At 42.1% G+C, this 23,333-nt stretch overlaps 1 protein-coding gene and 1 long non-coding RNA gene across 12 annotated transcripts in view; one reads left to right on the top strand and one right to left on the bottom strand.

Moving 5' to 3' along the window:
- Positions 1 to 1,247: 1,247 nt before the first annotated feature.
- LOC145858668 (uncharacterized) lies at positions 1,248 to 3,147 on the bottom strand. Its single transcript, XR_014379153.1, has 2 exons — positions 2,416 to 3,147; positions 1,248 to 1,682 (listed from the first exon to the last, which is right to left on the bottom strand). It is a non-coding gene; the product is annotated as an uncharacterized LOC145858668 (long non-coding RNA).
- The window catches only part of LOC106561741 (pleckstrin homology domain-containing family A member 5), a 260,488-nt gene continuing 238,493 nt past the window's right edge, over positions 1,339 to 23,333 (top strand). For all 11 annotated transcript variants that reach the window (XM_082957439.1, XM_082957433.1, XM_082957431.1 and 8 more), the window contains exons 1-3: positions 1,339 to 1,433; positions 1,549 to 1,625; positions 3,156 to 3,213. In XM_082957439.1, coding sequence (XP_082813565.1) covers positions 1,342 to 1,433; positions 1,549 to 1,625; positions 3,156 to 3,213 — 227 coding nt within the window. In that variant the 5' untranslated portion in view covers positions 1,339 to 1,341. The remainder of the gene's footprint in view (positions 1,434 to 1,548; positions 1,626 to 3,155; positions 3,214 to 23,333) is intronic.

The raw sequence follows: 23,333 nt of genomic DNA, 5'->3' as shown, positions 1-23,333 counted from the left end.
ATATATATATATATATAATATATATATATATATATATATATATATATATATATATATATATATATACACACACACATGATTCCACTTTGACATTATATATATTTATATATAAGCTGAAATAAGTATTCAACCCCTTTGTTAATGGCAAGCCTAAATAAGTTCAGGAGTAGAAAGGTGCTTAACAAGTGACATAATAAGTTGCATGGACTCACTCTGTGTGCAATAATAGTGTTTAACATGATTTTTGAATGACTGCCCTGTCTCTGTACCCCACAATTATCTGTGCCACTGGAAATGTTATTTAGTAGCCTACTGTAGCCTATGATATATATATATATCTCATGTTGCTTCATTGGTCTGAGCTACATTTTGAATCAAGACCAGATTGATCCCAGTTTGTCAGTCAGAGTAGCCACTCACCTCGGTCATTTGTGTTGTAAAAAAAGATGAAGCTAATGTCTTCTGTCATGTAAATGTGGTAGAATTGCATGAAATGCGTTTTTAAAAGGCAGATTTTCTTCGGACACTAAAACAAAAAATCCCCATATGTGAAAATCCTAAAAATACCCGTTCTCTACTGTAGCCTGTGCCACATTGCAAACGTTATTATGGTTTTATAACGTTTTTTTTCTCTCTTTAACAGTAAATTGACCACGCATCGAATTGAATCTTCGTGCACGGATTTGTTTACAGAAAATTAGGGTGTGCTGGGGGCTATGATTTCTTAATCCGACCCTGGCTGGACCAAATTTGACTATATGCGCGGATAAGAGTATGGGAAAGGCGTTCCTGACGTTCTTTGCAAAGTCAAACCCACATGCTCATTAGTCAACATCACTTTTTTTAATGACTGTCAAATAGAAGATATATATAGATATATCTATATATCTATATATATATTGTAACGACCCTGGGTTTATAAACGGTGGTCCCGTGTGACTCAGTTGGTAGAGCATGGTATTTGCAACGCCAGGGTTGTGGGTTCGATTCCCACGGGGGACCAGTAAGGAAGAAAAAAAAACGTATGAAATGTATGCATTCACTACTGTAAGTCGCTCTGGATAAGAGCTTCTGCTAAATGACTAAAATCTTAATGTAAGCGGCAGAGTCTAAATCCGCGTTTATAAACCCAGGGTCGTTACTATATATATATATATTACATCCATAGCCTGCTCATTCACCCTCCAGAGGAAATCCGACCATAGCCGCCCCCCAGAGGTTAGGATCACCTTTTTTTTTTTTTCTTCCCTCACTACTCCGTCGTTGCCAAGGTTTCCGTGTACGCGCTCCAAAAGAGCGGAGACGCGCCGCCGCTGAGATTCAATCGTGCTACAGCCAGCCATGGCGGCGGATCTACACCCGCAGTGGATCTCTTGTCTCCCTTCTTCATGGAGTTATGGGGTCACTCGGGACGGACGAGTCTTCTTCATCAAGTAATAATCTATTGGATATTATTCGTGGGTGTATTTGTAATTTTTTATTTATTTTTTTAACTCGGATACACATCAAATGCGATACGTTTTCACCTTTTCCCTTTCTCACCAACAGCGAAGAGGCAAAGAGTACAACCTGGTTGCATCCAGTCAGTGGAGAGGCAGTGATAACTGGCCACAGGAAAACTCCAGGTAAAGGATGTCACCAAGTTTCTGTCCATATGCCACCAAGCAATGTTGTTGTTGTTTCTAACAAAATAAGAACCAGAGAGATAAAATGGGTTAGTTATTTTTGATGTATGTGAGTTTAGGTTCGAGTGCTGTGGAAATGTGTGATTTGGTCTCGTTCAGTTGTCTTGCCAACACAGCCGTTAAACGTTGTGAAGTTGGCATCACAGTCGTCATTATGTTAGCTAGCTAGCTAGCCATCTCAGGTAACGAAAGGTAAACTTGTCAAATATAAATTGCTTAGTTATGCCTCAACTGTTTTTATATATATATATATATATATATATATATATATATATATATATATATAAATATATATATATATTTCTTTTTATATATATTTCTTTCCTCCCTCGAGATTTGGCTACACCTTACACCTATCAATATATTTTAGAATTAGCTACAGTAGCTAGCTGTGTGAGTTTACAGTTAGCCAGCAGGTTATTAACTAACGTTAGCTGAATTACCAGTATCTTTGATATTAGCTACTGATCCATAAACAAGCGACCAGTTTAGAGACGTCGATTTTTTTTCTTCTTCTTCTCGAATTGACAACAGTTCCTCATCTCTCTCTCTCTCTCTCTCTCTCTCATCTATCTATATATATATATATATAACGTTTCAGGTAGGAGTCGTGGTGTTGCGGTCCATTTACTGTACAACAGTGCGCAACACATTCGATTCTGTGACCAATGTCACTGCAGATCTAACATGCTTGCTGTTTACTGCGCCTTAGCCCAAGATGTACTCTTACCTTTACTCTCCTATGTTTATATTCTGAGGTAGACTGGCTCTGGCTGCCAAAAGAGCCCCAAATACTCCTAATCTCAATCGATTCTCAATTGCGATACGGTTCTAGAAAGATTTAAAAACAAACAACAACAAAAACTTTACTTTCATATCACATCAAAAATAATTTCTCAAATTCTAAGTATACACTTACTGTACACAGTTTTAACCGGCTTTACCACAGTTGCAGCCAACCGTATTTTTTCAGTGACAACACGTTTCCGGCGGCCTTCGGTGTGTTCGGAGCACATGCTAAATAGCTAATTAGCAATGTCTTCCGTCTGTCTTCTACAAACACGCGTTGTAACATGACGATATGACCCCGTGGGAGAACTAACCCTATAAAAAAAAAATGTGTATCAATTTAACATTTTGTTTTTTGAAAATCATTTCTCGCTGATATATGAAAGATCCTTATGGTTTTAATGTTCAGACCTAGCATCGGGGATCGTAAGAAAACACCACTGTACAGGAGACGCCTTCCTCCAATGACTGTCGTGTGTAATCTAATGGAACTGAGAGTCATGCTTAAGGGTTAGCTGCACCCCTACAAAGCATGGCATGCATTTTGACAGCTGGCATCTTGTTAGTTCATTTGCTTACACTCCGTGACTCGGGTGATGATGATGTGTGTGTGTGTGTGTGTTTTCCATCTGTTGTGCCTCTTTGTTTATCTGGTGTGTTTATGTGTGTTTCTCCCTATAGATTTACCGACTGGATGGGAGGAGGGATTTTCATTCGAGGGGGCTCGGTGCTTCATAAAGTGAGTCAGAATTTCCAAGTCACAGCCTTCCTCTCTTTCACATTCAGCAGGTCTTCAGTTGACGCTGCGCTTGGAATTAACAACGGACAAGCAGTGTATCCCATATAACCACCCGAGTGTCTGCTTTATTCTACGTTTATGATGTAAAGGTTGCCCACACTTCAGAGCAAGTCACACTGTCACTGTCTGACAAGGTGGTGAGACGTTGGGTCTGTGACCTTTGTCTGAACAGGCTTTAGCCCACTTTTTTTTTAGGGCTTTGTCTCTCCCTCAGTCAGAATCCAACGTCAGCCGACATCTCCCTCAGTTAAGTACCTTTTCCCTTCTTATCCAAGCTGGGATGAAATGTGTTTCGTTATGCTCACATTATATCAGCAAACCTCTGTTTATGCTTTATTTCAACACATTGCTTTTCAGGTGTTGCTCCAAATGTCACCCAGAGCCAATACCTATAGCTCTGGTAAATCCCAACCTAACCTGGCCAGGCCTTGTAAGGACAACATATAGCCTTTGGCTCTGGTAAATCCCAACCTAACCTGGCCAGGCCTTGTAAGGACAACATATAGCCTTTGGCTCTGGTAAATCCCAACCTAACCTGGCCAGGCCTTGTAAGGACAACATATAGCCTTTGGCTCTGGTAAATCCCAACCTAACCTGGCCAGGCCTTGCCTTACCTTGTAAGAACAACATATAGGGAATCAATGGCTCTTCTGTCATAGCTGGGAACCTTTACTCTTTTATTTGCATGGTTTATCAGCAAAGTTAATTATTACATCTTCTTTGAGGTGTGTGTGTGTGTGTGTCTTTGTACAAATAGACAGGTGGGCTGTGGAAATGGCATTTTGTCTCCTTTCAAATCAATTTCTCATTCATATGGTGCCCTGTTGGAAAGCAATGTTAAGCTTTAACACATGCCATGTTTTCCCTTCCAAGAAGAACTAGGAAGTGTTTATAACGACACTTGGTTATGACTGAGGGTGTCATAAGTGATGTCATAGTCTAAACCTTGTGCACTAAATTCCTGCAATCTAGGCTATGTCACAACTCATGAGTGGTGTATTGAGTAGGCAATGACATACATCCTCCCCTTTCCTCAGAATCTTATTGTGTGTGTGTGTGTGTGTGTGTTTGTGTGCGCGTGTGTGTATTCATGTGTCACTGTGAGTAAGTAGGGGAATGCAGTAGGGGATGTCTCTCTCTTGTCCAATAAGACATACAAACAGGATTTTCTCTTCTTTGACATGTTGCCCTGTGTGTTTTGGAGTGAAATAGGATCCCATTGAACTACACTGATGGTGTGAGGACCAGGGTTAACCTTGAGAGAGGTCAAAGCGATGTCTTATCGGCATCATATTTCACATAATGAATTTTTCTCCCCTCCCTGACCTGTCGTCTTCCCTTTTGTTTCATGACAGTCTGTGTCTATCTTGTTCCCTTCCTCTTGCTTCATGGCTTCCTTATATGGAATCAGAGCGGTCAAAGACAGTGATGTCTTCTCCAGCATCATATTTGACATAATGTAATGGCGTTCCTCCTCCCCCTGTGTTCTTGTGCGCTTGCTCCGTGGCATTCTTTTAAAAATATTTTTGTACTTTTACCCCTTTTTCTCCCCAATTTTGTGATATCCAATTGGTAGTTACAGTCTTGTCCCATCGCTGCAACTTCCCTACTGACTCGGGAGAGGTGAAGGTCGAGAGCCACGACCCTGCTAAGCTGCACTGCTTCTTGACACACTGATCGCTTAACCCGGAAGCCAGCGGCACCAATGTGTCGGAGGAAACACCTTCCAGCTGGCGATCAGGGTCAGCTTGCAGGTGCCCGGCCCACCACAAGGAGTCGCTAGAGTGCGATGGGACAAAGAAATCCCGGCTAGCCAAACCCTCCCTAACCCGGACGACGCTGGGCCAATTGTGCACCACTTCATGGGTCTCCCGGTCACGGCCGGCTGTGACACAGCCTTGGTTCGAACCCGGGTCTGTAGTGATGCCTCAAGCACTGCGATGCTATGCCTTAGATCACTGCACCACTCAGGAGGTCCTGCTCTGTGGCGTTCTGATAGTCAGAAATATGCCTACATGGTCATAAGCACAGTCATCTTTCACATGTAATGTTTCTTCCCTCTTTGACCTGTGCTCCTTTCGTTGTGCTGTGTGTGTGTGTGTGTTTTTTGCTTCCCTTTCCTCCTGCTCCATGGCAGTCTCATACAGAATCAGAGATTATCATTGTATACTGCACTGATTCATTGTACAGAGTTTGTTACAAAGGAGACAGTATACACTATTGTTTCACTGTCTTTCCAAGGGAGATGTCTTGGAGATAGAAGACTGAGCTTATTTGGGTCACTCCCTGCTTGTGTGAGCTATGAATCGCAGTACCCTAACACTACTACTACTCTAACCAACCTTCCAGAATACATGGATGCTTCTAGATAAGAGATTTAAAAAAGGAGAACCAGGGAAAAAAAAGGAATGGAATGTTGTTTTCTCACATCCAATACTTCAGCCGTTCTCTACTGTCTTGTATTTCCTCATGAATTACACACAATGCAAATGGAAGGCTGCCAGAGGAGGAGGCAGCGTTAGAACAGAAAGGCAGTTATTTGATATTTCCAGCATAGACTACTAGGCTAACCAACTAGTGTAAAACAGAAGGATGTGTGTCTCATTAATTGAAGTCTGTTTGTGGCAAAACTCCTAACATGGCTACTTATGTGGTGAGATTGTAGTCTACTTTCGTAGATAAATATTGTTTACGTACACAGAAAATGCAGAGAGAATGATGGCGCTCCAGTGGATAGCTGCTGTCCTTACAAGCTCCTGACCAATTCTGCTATTTTGTGTGTTTCAAAAATGAATAAAAAATTACATAACATTTCCGTCATCATTTCCTATGACCGAAAACAGCTTCTGGACATCAGTATAGCGATCACTAACCTTGATTTGGATGAAGATTTTTTTACTTCAATGAGTCGGCAGCTGTGGATGTTCTGCTCATATCCGGACCAGGCCCTAATCCCTGGGACTCGATAGAGGAAGAGACTTTGCAAACGAGTGGGCTCCCTGACGAGACTACGTCGTTGAGTTAATAAACTGCCTCTACTCTCCATTCTATTGGAGAATGTACAATCACTGGAGAATAAACTGGACAAGCTCCGTTCGAGACTATCCTATCAACCGGACCTAAAGAACTGTAATATCATATGTTTCTTTGAGTTGTGGTCGACAAGGACATAAATAATATACAGTACCAGTCAAACGTTTGGATACGCCTACTCATTCAAAGGTTTTTCTTACATTTTGTACTATTTTCTACATTGTAGAATAATAGTGATGACATCAAAACCATGAAATAACAAATATGGAATCATATAGTAACAAAAACACCAAACTGTTAAAAAAAATCAAAATATATTTTATATTTGAGATTCTTCAAAGTAGCCACCCTTTGCCTTGATGACAGCTTTGCACACACTTGGCATTCTCTCACACAGCTTTGCCTGGAATGCTTTTCCCAACAGTCTTGAAGGAGTTCCCACATATGCTGAGCACTTGTTGGCTGCTTTTCCTTCACTCTGAGGTCCAACTCATCCCAAACCATCTCAATTGGTTAGAGGTCAGGTGATTGTGGAGGCCAGGTCATCTGATGCAGCATTCCATCACTCTCCTTGGTCAAATAGCCTTTACACAGCCTGGAGGTGTGTTGGGTCATTGTCCTGTTGTAAAACAAACGATAGTCCCACTAAGCGCAAACCAGATGGGATGGAGTATCCCTGCAGAATGCTGCGGTAGCCATGTTGTTAAGTGTGCCTTGAATTCTAAACAAATCACAGACAGTGTCACCAGCAAGCACCCCCACAGTCTACACCTGTAGTTAACGAAGCATTTGATTTGAATGAATACTTGTCCTTTTATATAACGTGTTTATAAACAAGACCAAATGTGAATAATGGAAGTACGCCAGACAGTAAGTCTTCAGGCTATTACACATTGGCTGAGAGAAAAGTATGTTGAGGGAAGAGAAAACGAGCAAGAGGAAAGTAACCCAAACTGAACGCATCTGACCCAGGGCTGATCTAATTCACATCTAAATCACCTTGGGGCTGATCTAATTCACATCTAAATCACCCAGGGCTGATCTAATTCACATCTAAATCACCTTGGGGCTGATCTAATTCACATCTAAATCACCCAGGGCTGATCTAATTCACATCTAAATCACCTTGGGGCGGATCTAATTCACATCTAAATCACCTAGGGCTGATCTAATTCACATCTAAATCACCTAGGGCTGATCTAATTCACATCTAAATCACCTTGGGGCGGATCTAATTCACATCTAAATCACCTTGGGGCGGATCTAATTCACATCTAAATCACCTAGGGCTGATCTAATTCACATCTAAATCACCTTGGGGCGGATCTAATTCACATCTAAATCACCTTGGGGGCGGATCTAATTCACATCTAAATCACCTAGGGCTGATCTAATTCACATCTAAATCACCTTGGGGCGGATCTAATTCACATCCTAAATCACCTTGTGGCTGATCTAAATCACCTTGGGGCGGATCTAATTCACATCTAAATCACCTTGGGGCGGATCTAATTCACATCTAAATCACCTTGTGGCTGATCTAAATCACCTTGGGGCGGATCTAATTCACATCTAAATCACCTTGTGGCTGATCTAAATCACCTTGGGGCGGATCTAATTCACATCTAAATCACCTTGGGGCTGATCTAATTCACATCTAAATCACCCAGGGCTGATCTAATTCACATCTAAATCACCTTGGGGCTGATCTAAATCACCTTGGGGCTGATCTAAATCACCTTGGGGCTGATCTAAATCACCTTGGGGCTGATCTAATTCACATCTAAATCACCTTGGGGCTGATCTAATTCAGATCTAAATCACCTTGGGGCTGATCTAATTCACATCTAAATCACCTTGGGGCTGATCTAATTCACTTCTAAATCACATCTAAATCACAAAATGACACGTGCAATATTCATATCGTAAGAGATCTATATCGCATGCAATATTTTGAAATGCCTTTTTTATAGTTCACTCCGTTTGTTCGTCTTTCCCGCTCTCCTCTTGCATCTGCTTCCCCACACACCAAGCCCAGCCCCGCCCCCCCCCCACCCCTCAAACAGCGCAGTTCTTCCTCCTCGCTGTTAGATTCACTAAGTTTAGAGATCTCTGTTACTCCTGGTACACTTGCTGAAATGAGACGAGGTGCTGTATGGCTCGGCTGTAACTGTCAGGTCTCAGTTTGTGCTGACTTAGCGTTCTCTTCTTTGTTGGTGTGTGTGTGTGTGTGTGTGTGCACAGCCGGTTGGACGGACGGACGGTGGGTGAGATTGTGTGGAGTCTCTTTTGTGTGAGTGTGTTTTGATAAAGGGGAGGGCACTGCCTGGGAGGAGGGAGGTAGATTTGATTAGTTTATACTTTGTGGGGCTCTGAATGAGTGAAGGTCACTGTAGATGTTAATCCAATCACCTTGTCTGTCTGTAGTGGGTGGACTTTGTGTGTGTGTGTCTGTGTAATAGTGCCAACGACTAGTTTCTGGGTAATTTGCGGGCGGCAGAGTGTCCAACACGGTCTGAAACCCTTTTTAGTTGAGAGAGAGAGAGAGAGAGAGAGAGAGAGAGAGAGAGAGAGAGAGAGAGAGAGAGGAGAGAGAGAGAGAGAGAGAGAGAGAGAGAGAGAGAGAGAGAGGAGAGAGAGAGAGAGAGAGAGAGAGAGGAGAGAGAGAGAGAGAGAGAGAGAGAGAGAGAGAGAGAGAGAGAGAGAGAGAGAGAGAGAGAGAGAGAGAGAGAGAGAGAGAGAGAGAGAGAGAGAGAGAGAGAGAGAGAGAGAGAGAGAGAGAGAGAGAGAGAGAGAGAGAGAGAGAGAGAGAGAGAGAGCCTAGTCAACTGCTGCCAGTTAAATGAGGTCATGAATGAATGAGGATCTGTAAATGAGTGAACTAGAAACGTGTTGATTTTGGTAGGCTACGTGTAGAAACGTCATTCAAGTAGAGATTTTATTACTACTTTACTACTGTGTTGTTGGTGACAAGTTTGTCGGGTCACTTAGAAAGAATAGTCTTTCTAATCAATTGATGTCAAGAGGACAGGTGCACTGAAGTAACCATATCAATGGACATTTCCTGTTTTATGGGCGGGACTGTGCTTATGTATGTCCTGTTTCCCTCAGCCAATCAAGAGGTCAGTGAAACATGACCTAATTGTTAAACCAATCAGTTTGAACAAATACAACTACAGAAAAATAGAGAGAGCTTGTCTCTCCACAGGCAGCATCGCGTGCTGGTAAATGAACCCAATGAGTCTCACGCGACGCCGGTGCGATTTGGACAAACGATTATAAAAGCTGAGACTCTCACACGTACATGTAACATGTGTTGCTCTATGACCTCCCAAGCTACACAAGAGTCGGTAGAAGGTAAGGGGTCCTTCTACATAGACCATAGTAAATCCCAGGACATAGTGTCTATAATACTGTAAGGGGTTATTCTACATAGACCATAGTAAATCCCAGGACATAGTGTCTATAATACTGTAAGGGGTTCTTCTACTAGTAAATCCCAGGACATAGTGTCTATAATACTGTAAGGGTTATTCTACATAGACCATAGTAAATCCCAGGACATAGTGTCTATAATACTGTAAGGGGTTATTCTACATAGTAAATCCCAGGACATAGTGTCTATAATACTGTAAGGGGTTCTTCTACATAGAAGACCATAGTAAATCCCAGGACATAGTGTCTATAATACTGTAAGGGGTTCTTCTACATAGATCATAGTAAATCCCAGGTCATAGTGTCTATAATACTGTAAGGGGTTCTTCTACATAGACCATAGTAAATCCCAGGACATAGTGTCTATAATACTGTAAGGGGTTCTTCTACATAGTAAATCCCAGGACATAGTGTCTATAATACTGTAAGGGGTTCTTCTACATAGATCATAGTAAATCCCAGGACATAGTGTCTATAATACTGTAAGGGGTTATTCTACATAGACTATAGTAAATCCAGGACATAGTGTCTATAATACTGTAAGGGGTTATTCTACATAGTAAATCCCAGGACATAGTGTCTATAATACTGTAAGGGGTTATTCTACATAGACCATAGTAAATCCCAGGACATAGTGTCTATAATACTGTAATAAGCTCACATGGTTGCTGTCACAAACTCCAAACGCCACACAGTCGTCACTGACTAGTTGGATATTCATTTCCCACTGAGCAAACCATTTCTGTACTTATTACAGCATTTCATATACATTTTTATCAAGTTATTGTTTTGGTGGACCTTATTTTTTATTGCCATTTGTCAGTAAAACTCATGAATGCAACAGTTTTATGTCCAATAGTTTTGTGTTCTACTTGTAGCCCTGGTTGTCCTTTAAAGAACATTGTAAAAACACTTCATTGTGAGGCTCAATATAAAGGCTGGACATGCAGATAAATGAAAGTCAGATAAATGAAAAGACACATTTTTTTCTGGGGTCTCGGGACTGATAGGGTAAGACTGTGGGTGTGTCTCAACTGCACCTTGTTCCCTATATAGTGCACTAGACACCATAGGCTCTGGTCAAATGTAGTACACTATGTTGTGAATAGGGTGTCACTTTGGATGCAGATGCAGACAGTCTGTGACTGTTATCTCTGCACTGCTTTTCTCTCTGGCCTGTCAGCAGAATGCCCTTCCTAGCAGCATTCTGACTAGCCTTTTCTTTCACTGTGTGTGGTGTGTGTGTGTGTGTGTGTGTGTGTGTGTGTGTGTGTGTGTGTGTGTGTGTGTGTGTGTGTGTGTGTGTGTGTGTGTGTGTGTGTGTGTGTGTGTCGTGTGTGGCAGGTAGCCTAGCGGTCAAGAGCTTTGTGCCAGTAACCGAAAAGTCGCTGGTTTCAATCCCAAAGCCGACTAGGTGAAAAATCTGTGTTACTTTGAGCAAGGCACTTAACCCTAATTGCTCCTGTAAGTCTCTCTGGATAAGAGTGTCTGTAAAATTACTAATATGTAAATGTGTGTGTATTGTGCATGTAAAAGGTTTTAATGATGTTATGGGGATGAATTATGACCCTAATTAAACTGTCAAACTCTCCCTCACCCTCTTTCTGTGTCTGTCTCTCTCTCTCTCTCTCTCTCTTTCCCTCTCTCTCTCTCTCTCTCTCTCTATTTCCTTTCCTCGCTCTCTCTCTTTCTCTCTTTCCCTCTCTTTCTCTCTTTCCCTCTCTTTCTTTCTTTCCTTCCTCTCTCTTTCTCTTGCTCTTTCTCTCTCTCTCTTTCTCTCTTTCCCTTCCTCTCTCTTTCCCTCTCTTCCTCTCTCTTTCCCTTCCTCTCTCTCTCTCTCTCTTCCACTCTCTCTCTCTCTTTCTCTCTTTCCCTTCCTCTTTCTCTCTCTCTCTCTCTCTCTCTCGCTCTTTCCCCTCTCTCTCTCTTTCCTCTCTTCCTCTCTCTCTCTTACCCTTCCTCCCTCCCTCTCTTTCCCTTCCTCTCTCGCTTGCTCTTTCCCTTCCTCTCTCTCTCTTGCTCTCTCTCTCACTCTCTCTTTCCCTTCCTCTCTCTCTCTCTCTCTTTCCTTTCCTCTCTCTCTCTCTCTCTTTCCCTTCCTCTCTCTCTCTCTCTCTCTCTTTCCCTTCCTTCCTCTCTCTCTCTCTTTCCCTTCCTCTCTCTCTCTCTTTCCCTTCCTCTCTCTCTCGCTCTTTCCCTTCCTCTCTCTCTCGCTCTTTCCCTTCCTCTCTCTCGCTCTTTCCCTTTCTCTCTCGCTCTTTCCCTTCCTCTCTCTCGCTCTCTTTCCCTCTCTCTCGCTCTCTTTCCCTCTCTCTCGCTCTCTCTTTCTCTCTCTCTCTCTCCTTCCTCTCTCTGGTGTCGACTGTCTCTGGCGCTTTGAAATGACATTAGAGACCTACTAACGTTCTTTTGAGGGTATAAGTGTAGTACATAGCTTCCCTGTAAAGTAAATATGAAGCATAATAAATATTTGACTCGTCTACACCACCGCCACCCCAGTCCACAACCATTCAAACCACCATTCATTAATGTAGCTTCATTTTCACTGCTGCATTATTCACTCATCCCACAGAACAGAGCACGTCGACTGAAATCTGGCCAGTATTGACTAAAGTCTCCCCAGTGGATCTATAGTCATGTTTAGTGTCTCAAGCTCCAGCTGTGCTTTGAAATCCCACTCACTGACTGTACACTTGTGTTCCAAACAGCACCCTAATTCTTACACCACGGGACCTGCTCTAAGTAATGCACTACATAAGGACTATGCAGCCATTTGTGACGTGTCCCTTCAAGTAGGGCTCTTGATATTTGTAATTTGACCTCTGTTAAATGGATCAATATTTCTTTCTCCGACTGCTGCTTGTGGATAATTAAGTTTTGATGACTTTGTAGTGCTGGTCGTTGTATTGATAATGTATTAGGATGAGACTACTGCTCACTGACTCCTTGGATTGTGATTAAAACCTTTTGTGCTGCTCACTGCTGCTGCAGCTAAGGAATGTGGTTCTGATAGCAATGACAATAGTGTATTTCTCATGTTCAATCTACTAATCGTTAGGGCTGGGAATTGCCAGGGGCCTCACGATATGATATCACGATACTTATTATTATCAAGATACTATTATTCTATATGTATTGTGATTCGATACTGTGATTTTTATTGCGATTCGATGTTCCAAACACATTGCTCACCATATGTCTGTTGCAGAGGGACAAGACAGAGCCATGAGAAAACAACGAGTTTTAATCAGTCATGGAAATAAATGTGCTGAAAACAAATTGTCTCCCTATTTAACCTGTTATGGCTAGGGGCAGTATTTTCACGGCTGGATTAATCTGGTCTACTCCTAGCCCAGTAACTAGAATATGCATGTAATTATTGGCTTTGGATAGAAAACACTCCAAAGTTTCTAAAACTGTTTGAATGGTGTCTGTGAGTATAACAGAACTCAAATGGCAGGTCAAAACCTGAGAGATTCCTTTACAGGAAGTGGCCTGTCTGACCATTTCTTGAACTTCTTTGCCATCTCTATCTTTTACAAAGGATCTCTGCTCTAACGTGACACTTCCTACGTCTTCCATGGGCGCTCAGAGCCCGGGAAAAAACAGAATGTCGTCATCCCAGCCCCAGGCTGAAACACATTATCGCCTTTCTCAAGTGGCCGATCAAGGGACTGTGGGCTTAGGCGCGTGCCCTGGCCGCCCCCGTCTTTGTGATTTTTCTGTTTGCCGAAAAGGAGATTCCCGGTCGGAATATTATCGCTTTTTTACGAGATAAATTGCATAAAAATTGATTTTAAACAGCGGTTGACATGCTTCGAAGTACGGTAATGGAATATTTAGAATTTTTTTGTCACGAATTGTGCCATGCGCGCGACCCTGATTTACCATTTCGGATAGTGTCTGAACAAAACGCCGCTATTCGGATATAACGATGGATTATTTTGGACCAAACCAACATTTGTTATTGAAGTAGCAGTCCTGGGAGTGCATTCTGACGAAGACAACAAAAGGTAATCAAACTTTTATTTAGTAAATCTGATTTTGGTGAAGGCTAAACTTGCCGGTGTCTAAATAGCTAGCCCGTGATGGCTGGGCTATGTACTTAGAATATTGCAAAATGTGCTTTCACCAAAAAGCTATTTTAAAATCGGACATATCGAGTGCATAGAGGAGTTCTGTATCTATAATTCTTAAAATAATTGTTATGCTTTTTGTTAACGTTTATCGTGGGTAATTTAGTAAATTGTTAGTAAATTCCCCGGAAGTTTGCGGGGGGTATGCTAGTTCTGAACGTCACATGCTAATGTAAAAAGCTGTTTTTTGATATAAATATGAACTTGATTGAACAAAACATGCATGTATTGTATAACATAATGTCCTAGGTGTGTCATCTGATGAAGATCATCAAAGGTTAGTGCTGCATTTAGCTGTCTTCTGGGTTTTTGTGACATTATATGCTAGCTTGAAAAATGGGTGTCTGATTATTTCTGGCTGGGTACTCTGCTGACATAATCTAATGTTTTGCTTTCCGCTGTAAAGCCTTTTTGAAATCGGACAGTGTGGTTAGATAAAGGAGAGTCTTGTCTTTAAAATGCTGTGAAATAGTCATATGTTTGAAAAATTGAAGTTTTTGTATTTTGAGGAATTTGTAATTCGCGCCACGCCTATCATGGATATTGGAGCAGGTGTTCCGCTAGCGGAACGTCTAGATGTAAGAGGTTAAAAAGAAGATGGAGAACAAGCTATGAAGGAAAAATACTGGAGTTTTGGTGCAGGTACAGCCACCTAGCATGAAAATAATATTGCGATATTGTCAAAACAATAAGATATATCATCAAAAATCCCGATATGTAACTATGGATTTTTTTATTTATTTTGCCCCATCACTACTAATTATTTTGACCTTTGTCATTTAGATGTTTAAGTGTTAGGCCTACTGTCATTTCAGAATATAGTTCCTGATTGGAGGTAAGCATAGTGTGTATTGGAGAGGCAAATCTGAACACCCCAGTCGTCATCACTACTAGAGGTCGACCGATTATGATTTTTCAACGCCGATACCGATTATTGGAGGACCAAAAAATGCCGATACTGTTTAATCGGCTGATTTATTTATTTGTAATAATGACAATTACAACAATACTGAATGAACACTTATTTGAACTTAATATAATAATATAATACATAAATGCTATCAATTTAGCCTCAAATAAATAATGAAACATGTTCAATTTGGTTTAAATAATGCAAAAACAAAGTGTTGGAGAAGAAAGTAAAAGTGCAATATGTGCCATGTAAAAAAGCTAATGTTTAAGTTCCTTGCTCAGAACATGAGAACATATGAAAGCTGGTGGTTCCTTTTAACATGAGTCTTCAATATTCCCAGGTAAGAAGTTTTAGGTTGTAGTTATTATAGGAATTATAGGACTATTTCTCTCTATACGATTTGTATTTCATATACCTTTGTCTATTGGATGTTCTTATAGGCACTTTAGTATTGCCAGTGTAACAGTATAGCTTCCGTCCCTCTCCTCGCTCCTACCTGGGCTCGAACCAGGAACACATCGACAACAGCCACCCTCGAATATTATTGAGATATTGTCAAAACTATAAGATATATCATCAAAAATAATATCCCGATATGTAACTATGGATTGTTGTTCCCCATCCACTCCCAAGTCTCAGAGCGAGTGACGTTTGAAACGCTATTAGCGCGCACCCCGCTAACTAGCGAGCCATTTCACATCGGTTACACCAGCCTAATCTCGGGGGTTGAAGTCATAAACAGCACAATGCTTGAAGAATTGCGAAGAGCTGCTGGCAAACGCACGAAGGTGCTGTTTGAATGAATGCTTACGAGCCTGCTGCTGTCTACCATCGCTCAGTCAGACTGCTCTATCAAATATCAAATCATAGTCTTAATTATAACACACAGAAATACGAGCATTTGGTCATTAATATGGTCGAATCCGGAAACGATCATTTCGAAAGCAAAACGTTTTTTTTCTTTCAGTGAAATACGGAACCGTTCCATATTTTATCTAACGGGTGGCATCCCTAAGTCTAAATATTCCTGTTACATTGCACAACCTTCAATGTTATGTCATAATTATGTACAATTCTGGCAAATTAATTACGGCCTTTGTTAGGAATAAATGGACTTCACACAGTTCGCAATGAGCCAGGCGGCCCAAACTGCTGTATATACCCTGACTTGCACGGAACGCAAGAGAAGTAACACAACGTCACATCCCTAGTTATAAGAAATTCACGTTAGCAGGCAATATTAACTAAATATGCAGGTTTAAAAATATATACTTGTGTATTGATTTTAAAGAAAGGCATTGATGTTTATGGTTAGGTACATTGGTGCAATGACAGTGCTTTTTTCACAAATGCACTTGTTAAATCATTACCCGTTTGTCGAAGTAGGCTGTGATTCGATGAGAAATTAACAGGCACCGCATCGATTATATGCAATGCAGGACAAGCTAGTTAACCTAGTAATATCATCAACCATGTGTAGTTAACTAGTGATTATGTTAAGATTGATAGTTTTTTCTAAGATAAGTTTAATGCTAGCTAGCAACTTACCTTGGCTTCTTGCTGCCCTCGCGAAACAGGTAGTCAGCCTGCCATGCAGGCGCCTCGTGGAGTGCAATGTAAGGCAGGTGGTTAGAGCGTTGGACTAGTAACAGGAAGGTTGCAAAAACGAATCCCCGAGGTGACAAGGTAAAAATCGCTCATTCTGCCCCTGAACAAGGCAGTTAACCCCCGTTCCTAGGCCGTCATTGTAAATAAGAACGTGTTTTTAATCTGATTTGCCTAGTTAAATCAAGGTGCAAAAATTTTGGACCAGAAATTCGGCAAATCGGTGTCCAAAAATACCGATTCTTATAAAAACGTATAATCGGAACGAATTAATCGGCCATTCCGATTAATCGGTCGACCTCTAATCACTACCACGATGCAGTTATTCTGTATGGCTGCTGTATTACTCATAACAAGGCTTTTCTGAGATCTGCAGGAGGAGAGCGGAGGCGAAGAGCAAAATGTCGCAGTCTCCGAGCGGAGGGGGATTTGTGTTTTCATTTTGATGAGTGACACTAGTAGCTATAAATTGAAGAGAATTCCCCAGTCACAGGAACTCTGACTGCAGTGGGATGACAGTCTGGCTGGCAGACAGACGACCTGTGGAATGAATGAATGGGTCGCCAGGCAGACACCGATCTCATTTCAGTCTGAGGGAAAGGGGGATTCCTAGTGAGTTGTCCAACTGAATGAATTCAACTGAAATGTGTCTTCTGCATTTAACCCAACCCCTCTGAATCAGAGAGGTACGGGGGGGGGGGGGGGGGGGGGCTGCCATAATTGACATCCACGTCTTCGGCGGCCCGGGGAACAGCGGAGGGGGATTGGTTTGTGTGTCACTCTCTGTTTCTGTCTGAGCTGTAGCAGCAGAGCCCTGTGCTGGCTCTACCTGTCTGGCGTCAGAGAGAGCAGGAAGTGGTGGGAGGATGTCTGGATTCATCACACACAGGGATGTAAAGTAGCCCAGGTCTGTCCCTATGACATGACACTTACCAGATGCCTTGATCCAAAGCCACAGGGAGTGCAATTGCAATGATGTCTTGGGGGAGGAAATACAGTGTTTGTTGTTTGCACTAAGTGCTTTGTTGTTGTAAAATTCCAACGGACGTGGCAGTTTCACCATTAAGGATTTCAGCTTTAAAAGCACACGCATGCACACAAGGGAGTTATGACGATTGCTGTATTCAAACGGCACTGACTGCAAAGGACTGAGGGAGTGTTTACGCTGTCCTCGGCAGGGAGCAATTCCTTACAAACTGTTGTTCCTGACGGACTGTTGTTCCTGACGGACCGTTGTTGCTGCCGACGAACCGTTGTTGCTGCTGATGAACACACAACTCAGGAAAGGGGAAGTAGTACTATTGGATCTGGCTCTGTTGTTCCTGGTCATCTCTGTTTTTCTCTGCTTCTCTGCTTTAATCTCATCAAAACTCTCTTTCCTTTGGCTTTGAGTTTGGATGCTATTGCTGACGGCCTGGGCTTCAGGATACAGTCAATCAGTGAGCTTTGAGCTGCTCATTCAAACCACACCCCCTGCTCTCTCATGCTTTTCAGTCTCTGTGGGGTCACAGCCATCTGGCAACCACTGAAGTGTGTGTGTGTGTGTGTGTGTGTGTGTGTGTGTGTGTGTGTGTGTGTGTGTGTGTGTGTGTGTGTGTGTGTGTGTGTGTGTGTGTGTGTGTGTGTGTGTGTGTGTGTGGGAGAGCGACGTAAGCCTGTGTGTGTGCGTGGCCTGTGTGAGAAGGTAGCCTAGCGGTTAGAGTGTTGGGCGAGTAACCGAAAGGTCACTATTTTGAATCCCTGAGCCGATAAGGTTAAAAATCAGCCGATATGCGCTGGACAATGGTGACCCAGCTCTCTGAGGGTGTCTCTGGGACTTGGGATATGCAACAACAAAAAAACAAAAAACATTTCCAATTCACACATTTGTACAGTGTGAAATAGGACTAGTATAAACACCCAGCAAATAATTATTTGATCAAAACCCATACTCACAAAGAGTCTCAGTTTTGGCTTTAGATCATACTGATTCTGATTATATGGAGCGTCCCGCTGGGACCATATGTAACAAGCTTCTCAGGGTTGGAATGCTGATCTACGATCAGGTCCCTCCTGTCCATGTAATGCTTTTCATTACGATATAAAAGTAAAACTGATGTTAAATCAGCACTCCCACTCTGAGAGGCTTGGTACATTTGGCCCCAGATCCTAATCCAAGATACTTTTTGAGTACGTTCTCAGGAAAGATGCACAGAATGTATTCTGAATGTTCATCCTCCAGGGTTCAGTATATAGACCTAGATAGGGGTTCAGTATATAGACCTAGATAGGGGTTCAGTATATAGACCTAGATAGGGGTTCAGTATATAGACCTAGATAGGGGTTCAGTATATAGACCTAGATAGGGGTTCAGTATATAGACCTAGATAGGGGTTCAGTATATAGACCTAGATAGGGGTTCAGTATATAGACCTAGATAGGGGTTCAGTATATAGACCTAGATAGTGGTGCAGTCTTGGGGGTGATTTGTTTCAGTAGAGCTGTTGAGCTGAACTTCCCGTTATATAATCAGCCTGGTAATCTGCTATGTCTGAGCCCTAGTGCAGTGGTTCTCAATCCTGGTCCTGGGGACCCAAAGGGGTGCACATTTTTGTTTTTGTCCTAGATATACACAGCTGATTTTAAATTAGGTGTGTAGTGCTAAGGCCAGGACCAGGACTGAGATCCACTGGCCTAGAGTCTAGAACCATCCTTCTCATGGTGATTGTGCGCTGGCCAGATCAACGGACAGTTGGTTAGTATTGGAATTTCAGCTGGTTGGTGGTTTGTTTTTTTGATTTTGTGTGTGTGTGTGTGTGTGTGTGTGTGTGTGTGTGTGTGTGTGTGTGTGTGTGTGTGTGTGTGTGTGTGTGTGTGTGTGTGTGTGTGTGTGTGTGTGTGTGTGTGTGTATGTGTGTATGTACAGTATCTGTGTGTGTATGTATGTGTGTAGAGTGTGTCTTATGCTGGCCAGGTTGAATCAAGGGAAAGACTGATAAGGAGAGGTGTTGGGTATTGGAAGCTGTAGCTGGTGTATTTTTCTTCTGATTACCATGGATGCTTTCAGTATTCGCTATGTTTCTGTCTGATGTAGGAGACATTTGTAGATCTCCATTTTTTTTAAAACATTTTTTTAATTGTCTTTTTGTGTGTATGATTTTGAATGTTTCTCGATAGGTCTGCCAACTTGTTTCCAGGTGTATGCCACTCTCCTAGCCACTGCCTGGTTCTGAATCCTCTGATCTCCCTCTACCAGTCAACAACACACTGACTACAACTACAGCACATCCCGATCCAGTTGTTGTCCAGATGGTCTGTGATGATTAGGGGGCTTTTGGAAACCATCACACTGCCCAAATGCTCTGCAGCTGGGAGCTCTTGGTTGTTGGAACCACTGGGTTAGAAATGGGCAGGAAGGGCATGGAACAGGGAACTGTTTCCTCAGACAAATTCTTACAAATTCAGTCCCCCCCCCCCCCGCCCCTCCCTTCCCCCCTATATGCATATGGTGATCTCCTGAACACACAGGGAGGGTTGTACTTGAACTGGCATGCATTAATAAATGGACCCAGACATTCTGCATGTATGTACATATGTCATCTCTTAACAGGCTTCATGTCACTAGGACTAGTTCGCCTAACCAGCCGTCATTCTCCCATGCGGCTAGCCCTTTAACACTACATGGTACGTAGTACAGTGTTTCCCCTACGTGTTTTTTAGCTGCGGTGGCGGCTTGGGTTTTCCTGATGCACACTTCCAGGATTATAAGCTAGCTAGTTACCTTGGAGGTTTCTCGGACAATCTGATGTTGTAACTTGGCCTTTTTTAAAAAAAAGATTTTTGTGGCTGCTGCGATTTAGCAGCTCCAGTGTGCCGCTTCTAAATGAATGATAGGGGAAACACTGGTATTGCATCGCTGGTGTGTGACAAGCCATCCAGATAAGAATCTCCTTACATCAGAGCATAGCACGAGAGGCAAATAGCCCTACTCAACAAATAACCCTACTCAACAAATAACCCTACTCAACAAATAACCCTACTCAACAAATAACCCTACTCAACAAATAACCCTACTCAACAAATAACCCTACTCAACAAATAACCCTACTCAACAAATATCCCTACTCAACAAATAACCCTACTCAACAAATATCCCTACTCAACAAATAACCCTACTCAACAAATAACTCTACTCAACAAATAGCCCTACTCAACAAATAGCCCTACTCAACAAATATCCCTACTCAACAAATAACCCTACTCAACAAATATCCCTACTCAACAAATAGCCCTACTCAACAAATAACCCTACTCAACAAATAACCCTACACAACAAATATCCCTACTCAACAAATATCCCTACTCAACAAATAACCCTACTCAACAAATAGCCCTACTCAACAAATAACCCTACTCAACAAATAACCCTACTCAACAAATAGCCCTACTCAACAAATAGCCCTACTCAACAAATAGCCCTACTCAACAAATAGCCCTACTCAACAAATAACCCTACTCAACAAATAGCTCTACTCAACAAATAACCCTACTCAACAAATAACCCTACTCAACAAATAGCCCTACTCAACAAATAGCCCTACTCAACAAATAGCTCTACTCAACAAATAACCCTACTCAACAAATAGCCCTACTCAACAAATAGGTCTAACATCATCACCTAAAGTGCTTTGCAGCCCTGCAAGCTTCTTCCTCCCTGCATCTCTCTGCCTCTATGTGAATCACTTGCTTATCAATGCAGGTGGATGGCTGGCCACGGTGTCTTGAGAGAGTTCTGTAGCCACGTAAGAGAGGGCTACTTGAGGCCATCATATTCCCATAGGGGTCTGGTCAAAAGGAGGGCAGTATATAAGGAATGTAGTTTTTTTGTTGTTGTTGTGATGCAACCATTAGCAGCAATATAATCCTCCTTGCCCTGGGGTGACTCTCTCTCTCTCTCTGACTGACTCTGATGTGAGTTCATTACCACCACTACTGCAGTCCATACAAATAAGAGGGTCTTCTCACCAGGTGCAGAGACATTACATGACATTAGGCTGCATGAATCAGGCTGTGTCACACTGTCACTGTGATTGGGTATGTGTTTTTCTGCTGATAGATAATGGCAGTAATGGGCTAATGTAGTGAGCACATTTACCACTTAGCAGTGATGGTGCTGCTGTAGAAATGCTGTTCGGTCTCTGTGACCAGACAAAAAAACCAGACCCACCCAACCCCAGACAGGTATGTTGGTGAGTTGTATGGTTCCCAATTAGAGGCAGCTGGTAATCGTTGCCTCTAATTGGGGATCATATTTAGGAAGCCCTTTCTCCCACCTGCTTTGTGGAGATATTGTTTCAGTTTGTGCCTATGTGTGCGCTGTACTTCACGTTCGTTGGATGTTTTTGTCGTTTCACTGTGAATTAAAATGATGTGGAACTCAACTCACGCTGCGCCTTGGTCCGCTCTGTACGACGGTCGTGACAGTTCCAGATTCCACGATAGAAATGTAAAGGTCATTTGAGCCCATTAGGGCTGACCCCAATTAGTCGACTGGTTGATTGTTTGGTCGATACAGTGTGTAACGTTTACCGTGAATGCAGTGCAGTCTCCGCTAAAGCGGGAACGTTGTCCGAATAACTCATACTAGCATACTGTATATTTCAACTGTATATTATGTACTCACTGAAACACAGGGGCTCCTGACTGGCTGAGTGGGTGGAGTCGAGTGACGGTGGATTTTTCCAAATTCAACAGACATCCATCGCATTAATCAGCCTGATAACAGCTCATTTCCAATTTAGAATGAATTTCTCTAAACTTTGAATAGAATAGGAATGTAATGAATTCTAGGTCTATTCAGGCTGGTTATAGACTGACTGTCACATTCAACCTAATGAATTATAGACCTCCTCAGGCTGGTTATAGACTGACTGTCACATTCAACTTAATGAATTATAGACCTCCTCAGGCTGGTTATAGACTGACTGAGCTGTTTTTTCTCTGGTTAGTTAGCTCAGGGTGTGATATGGGTGGGCAGTCTGTTTTTTGTTTCTATGTTTTGTTCTTGTTTTTCTATTTCTAGGTTGAGTTTTGGATAAACTCCAATTAGAGGCAGCTGGTTCGTGTTGTCTCTAATTGGAGATCATATTTAAGTTGGGGTTTTGTGGGTAGTTGTTTTCCGTTTTGATGGAACTGTTGGCTGTCGTTTTGTTGTTTTTGTTCAAGTGTTATCATTAAAGTAAATATGAGCGCTCTACACGCCGCGCCTTGGTCCCCTTTATACGACCCTCATTACAAGCACTGATAATTGGGAACGATATCAGAATGACTGCTAAGGCTTGATCCAGAAATTAAATAATGCAATAGGTAGCCGAGCCTACAAATCTAAAACAAGCCATATGTTCAAATCAAAAGGCCTAATTAACATGACATCACAGCCACATCCTGAGTCCCCGGTGCCGACACATTCACAAATCAAAAGCTGGTTTAGTATTTCGTTTAAAAGCTCTGACGAAGGCCAAGAGAACAAACACTTTTTTTTCCAATGAGAAAGAAAACAGAAATCCACTTTGGGGTTTAAAAAAATAAAAATAGTTCAGTTTTCAAAAGATGTAGCTTACGATGCAATACTCGTGATCATTTTAAGGAGAACGAGCTTCATTATTCGGCATCTTCCTAGTTAAGTAGTCTAGTTTTGTTGTCTGGCTACTTGAAGAGAACTATGGCCTATCACTCGGAGCCCAACTATACCAATGCATTGTGGAAAATTAGTGCATCGGATTTTTACTAGACGAAGAGCCAAAATTAGTACCACATCCTGGCATTTAAACCATACATGATTTTCAAAAACTCACATACTATAAACATTCTATTTTCTCACACTGCGAATGCGTCATGCATGGTTGTGTTGTTGCCCCCCCCCCTATTCATTGATTTCGGTAGCTCATCCCCATGTCTAA

This window comes from Salmo salar, chromosome 10 (genome assembly GCF_965601325.2).
Source record: "Salmo salar chromosome 10, fSalSal1, whole genome shotgun sequence".
In the NCBI taxonomy this organism is placed as follows: Eukaryota; Metazoa; Chordata; class Actinopteri; order Salmoniformes; family Salmonidae; genus Salmo; species Salmo salar.
Note: the sequence above shows the minus strand (reverse complement) of the source record. Positions and strands in the feature narration are given on the sequence as shown.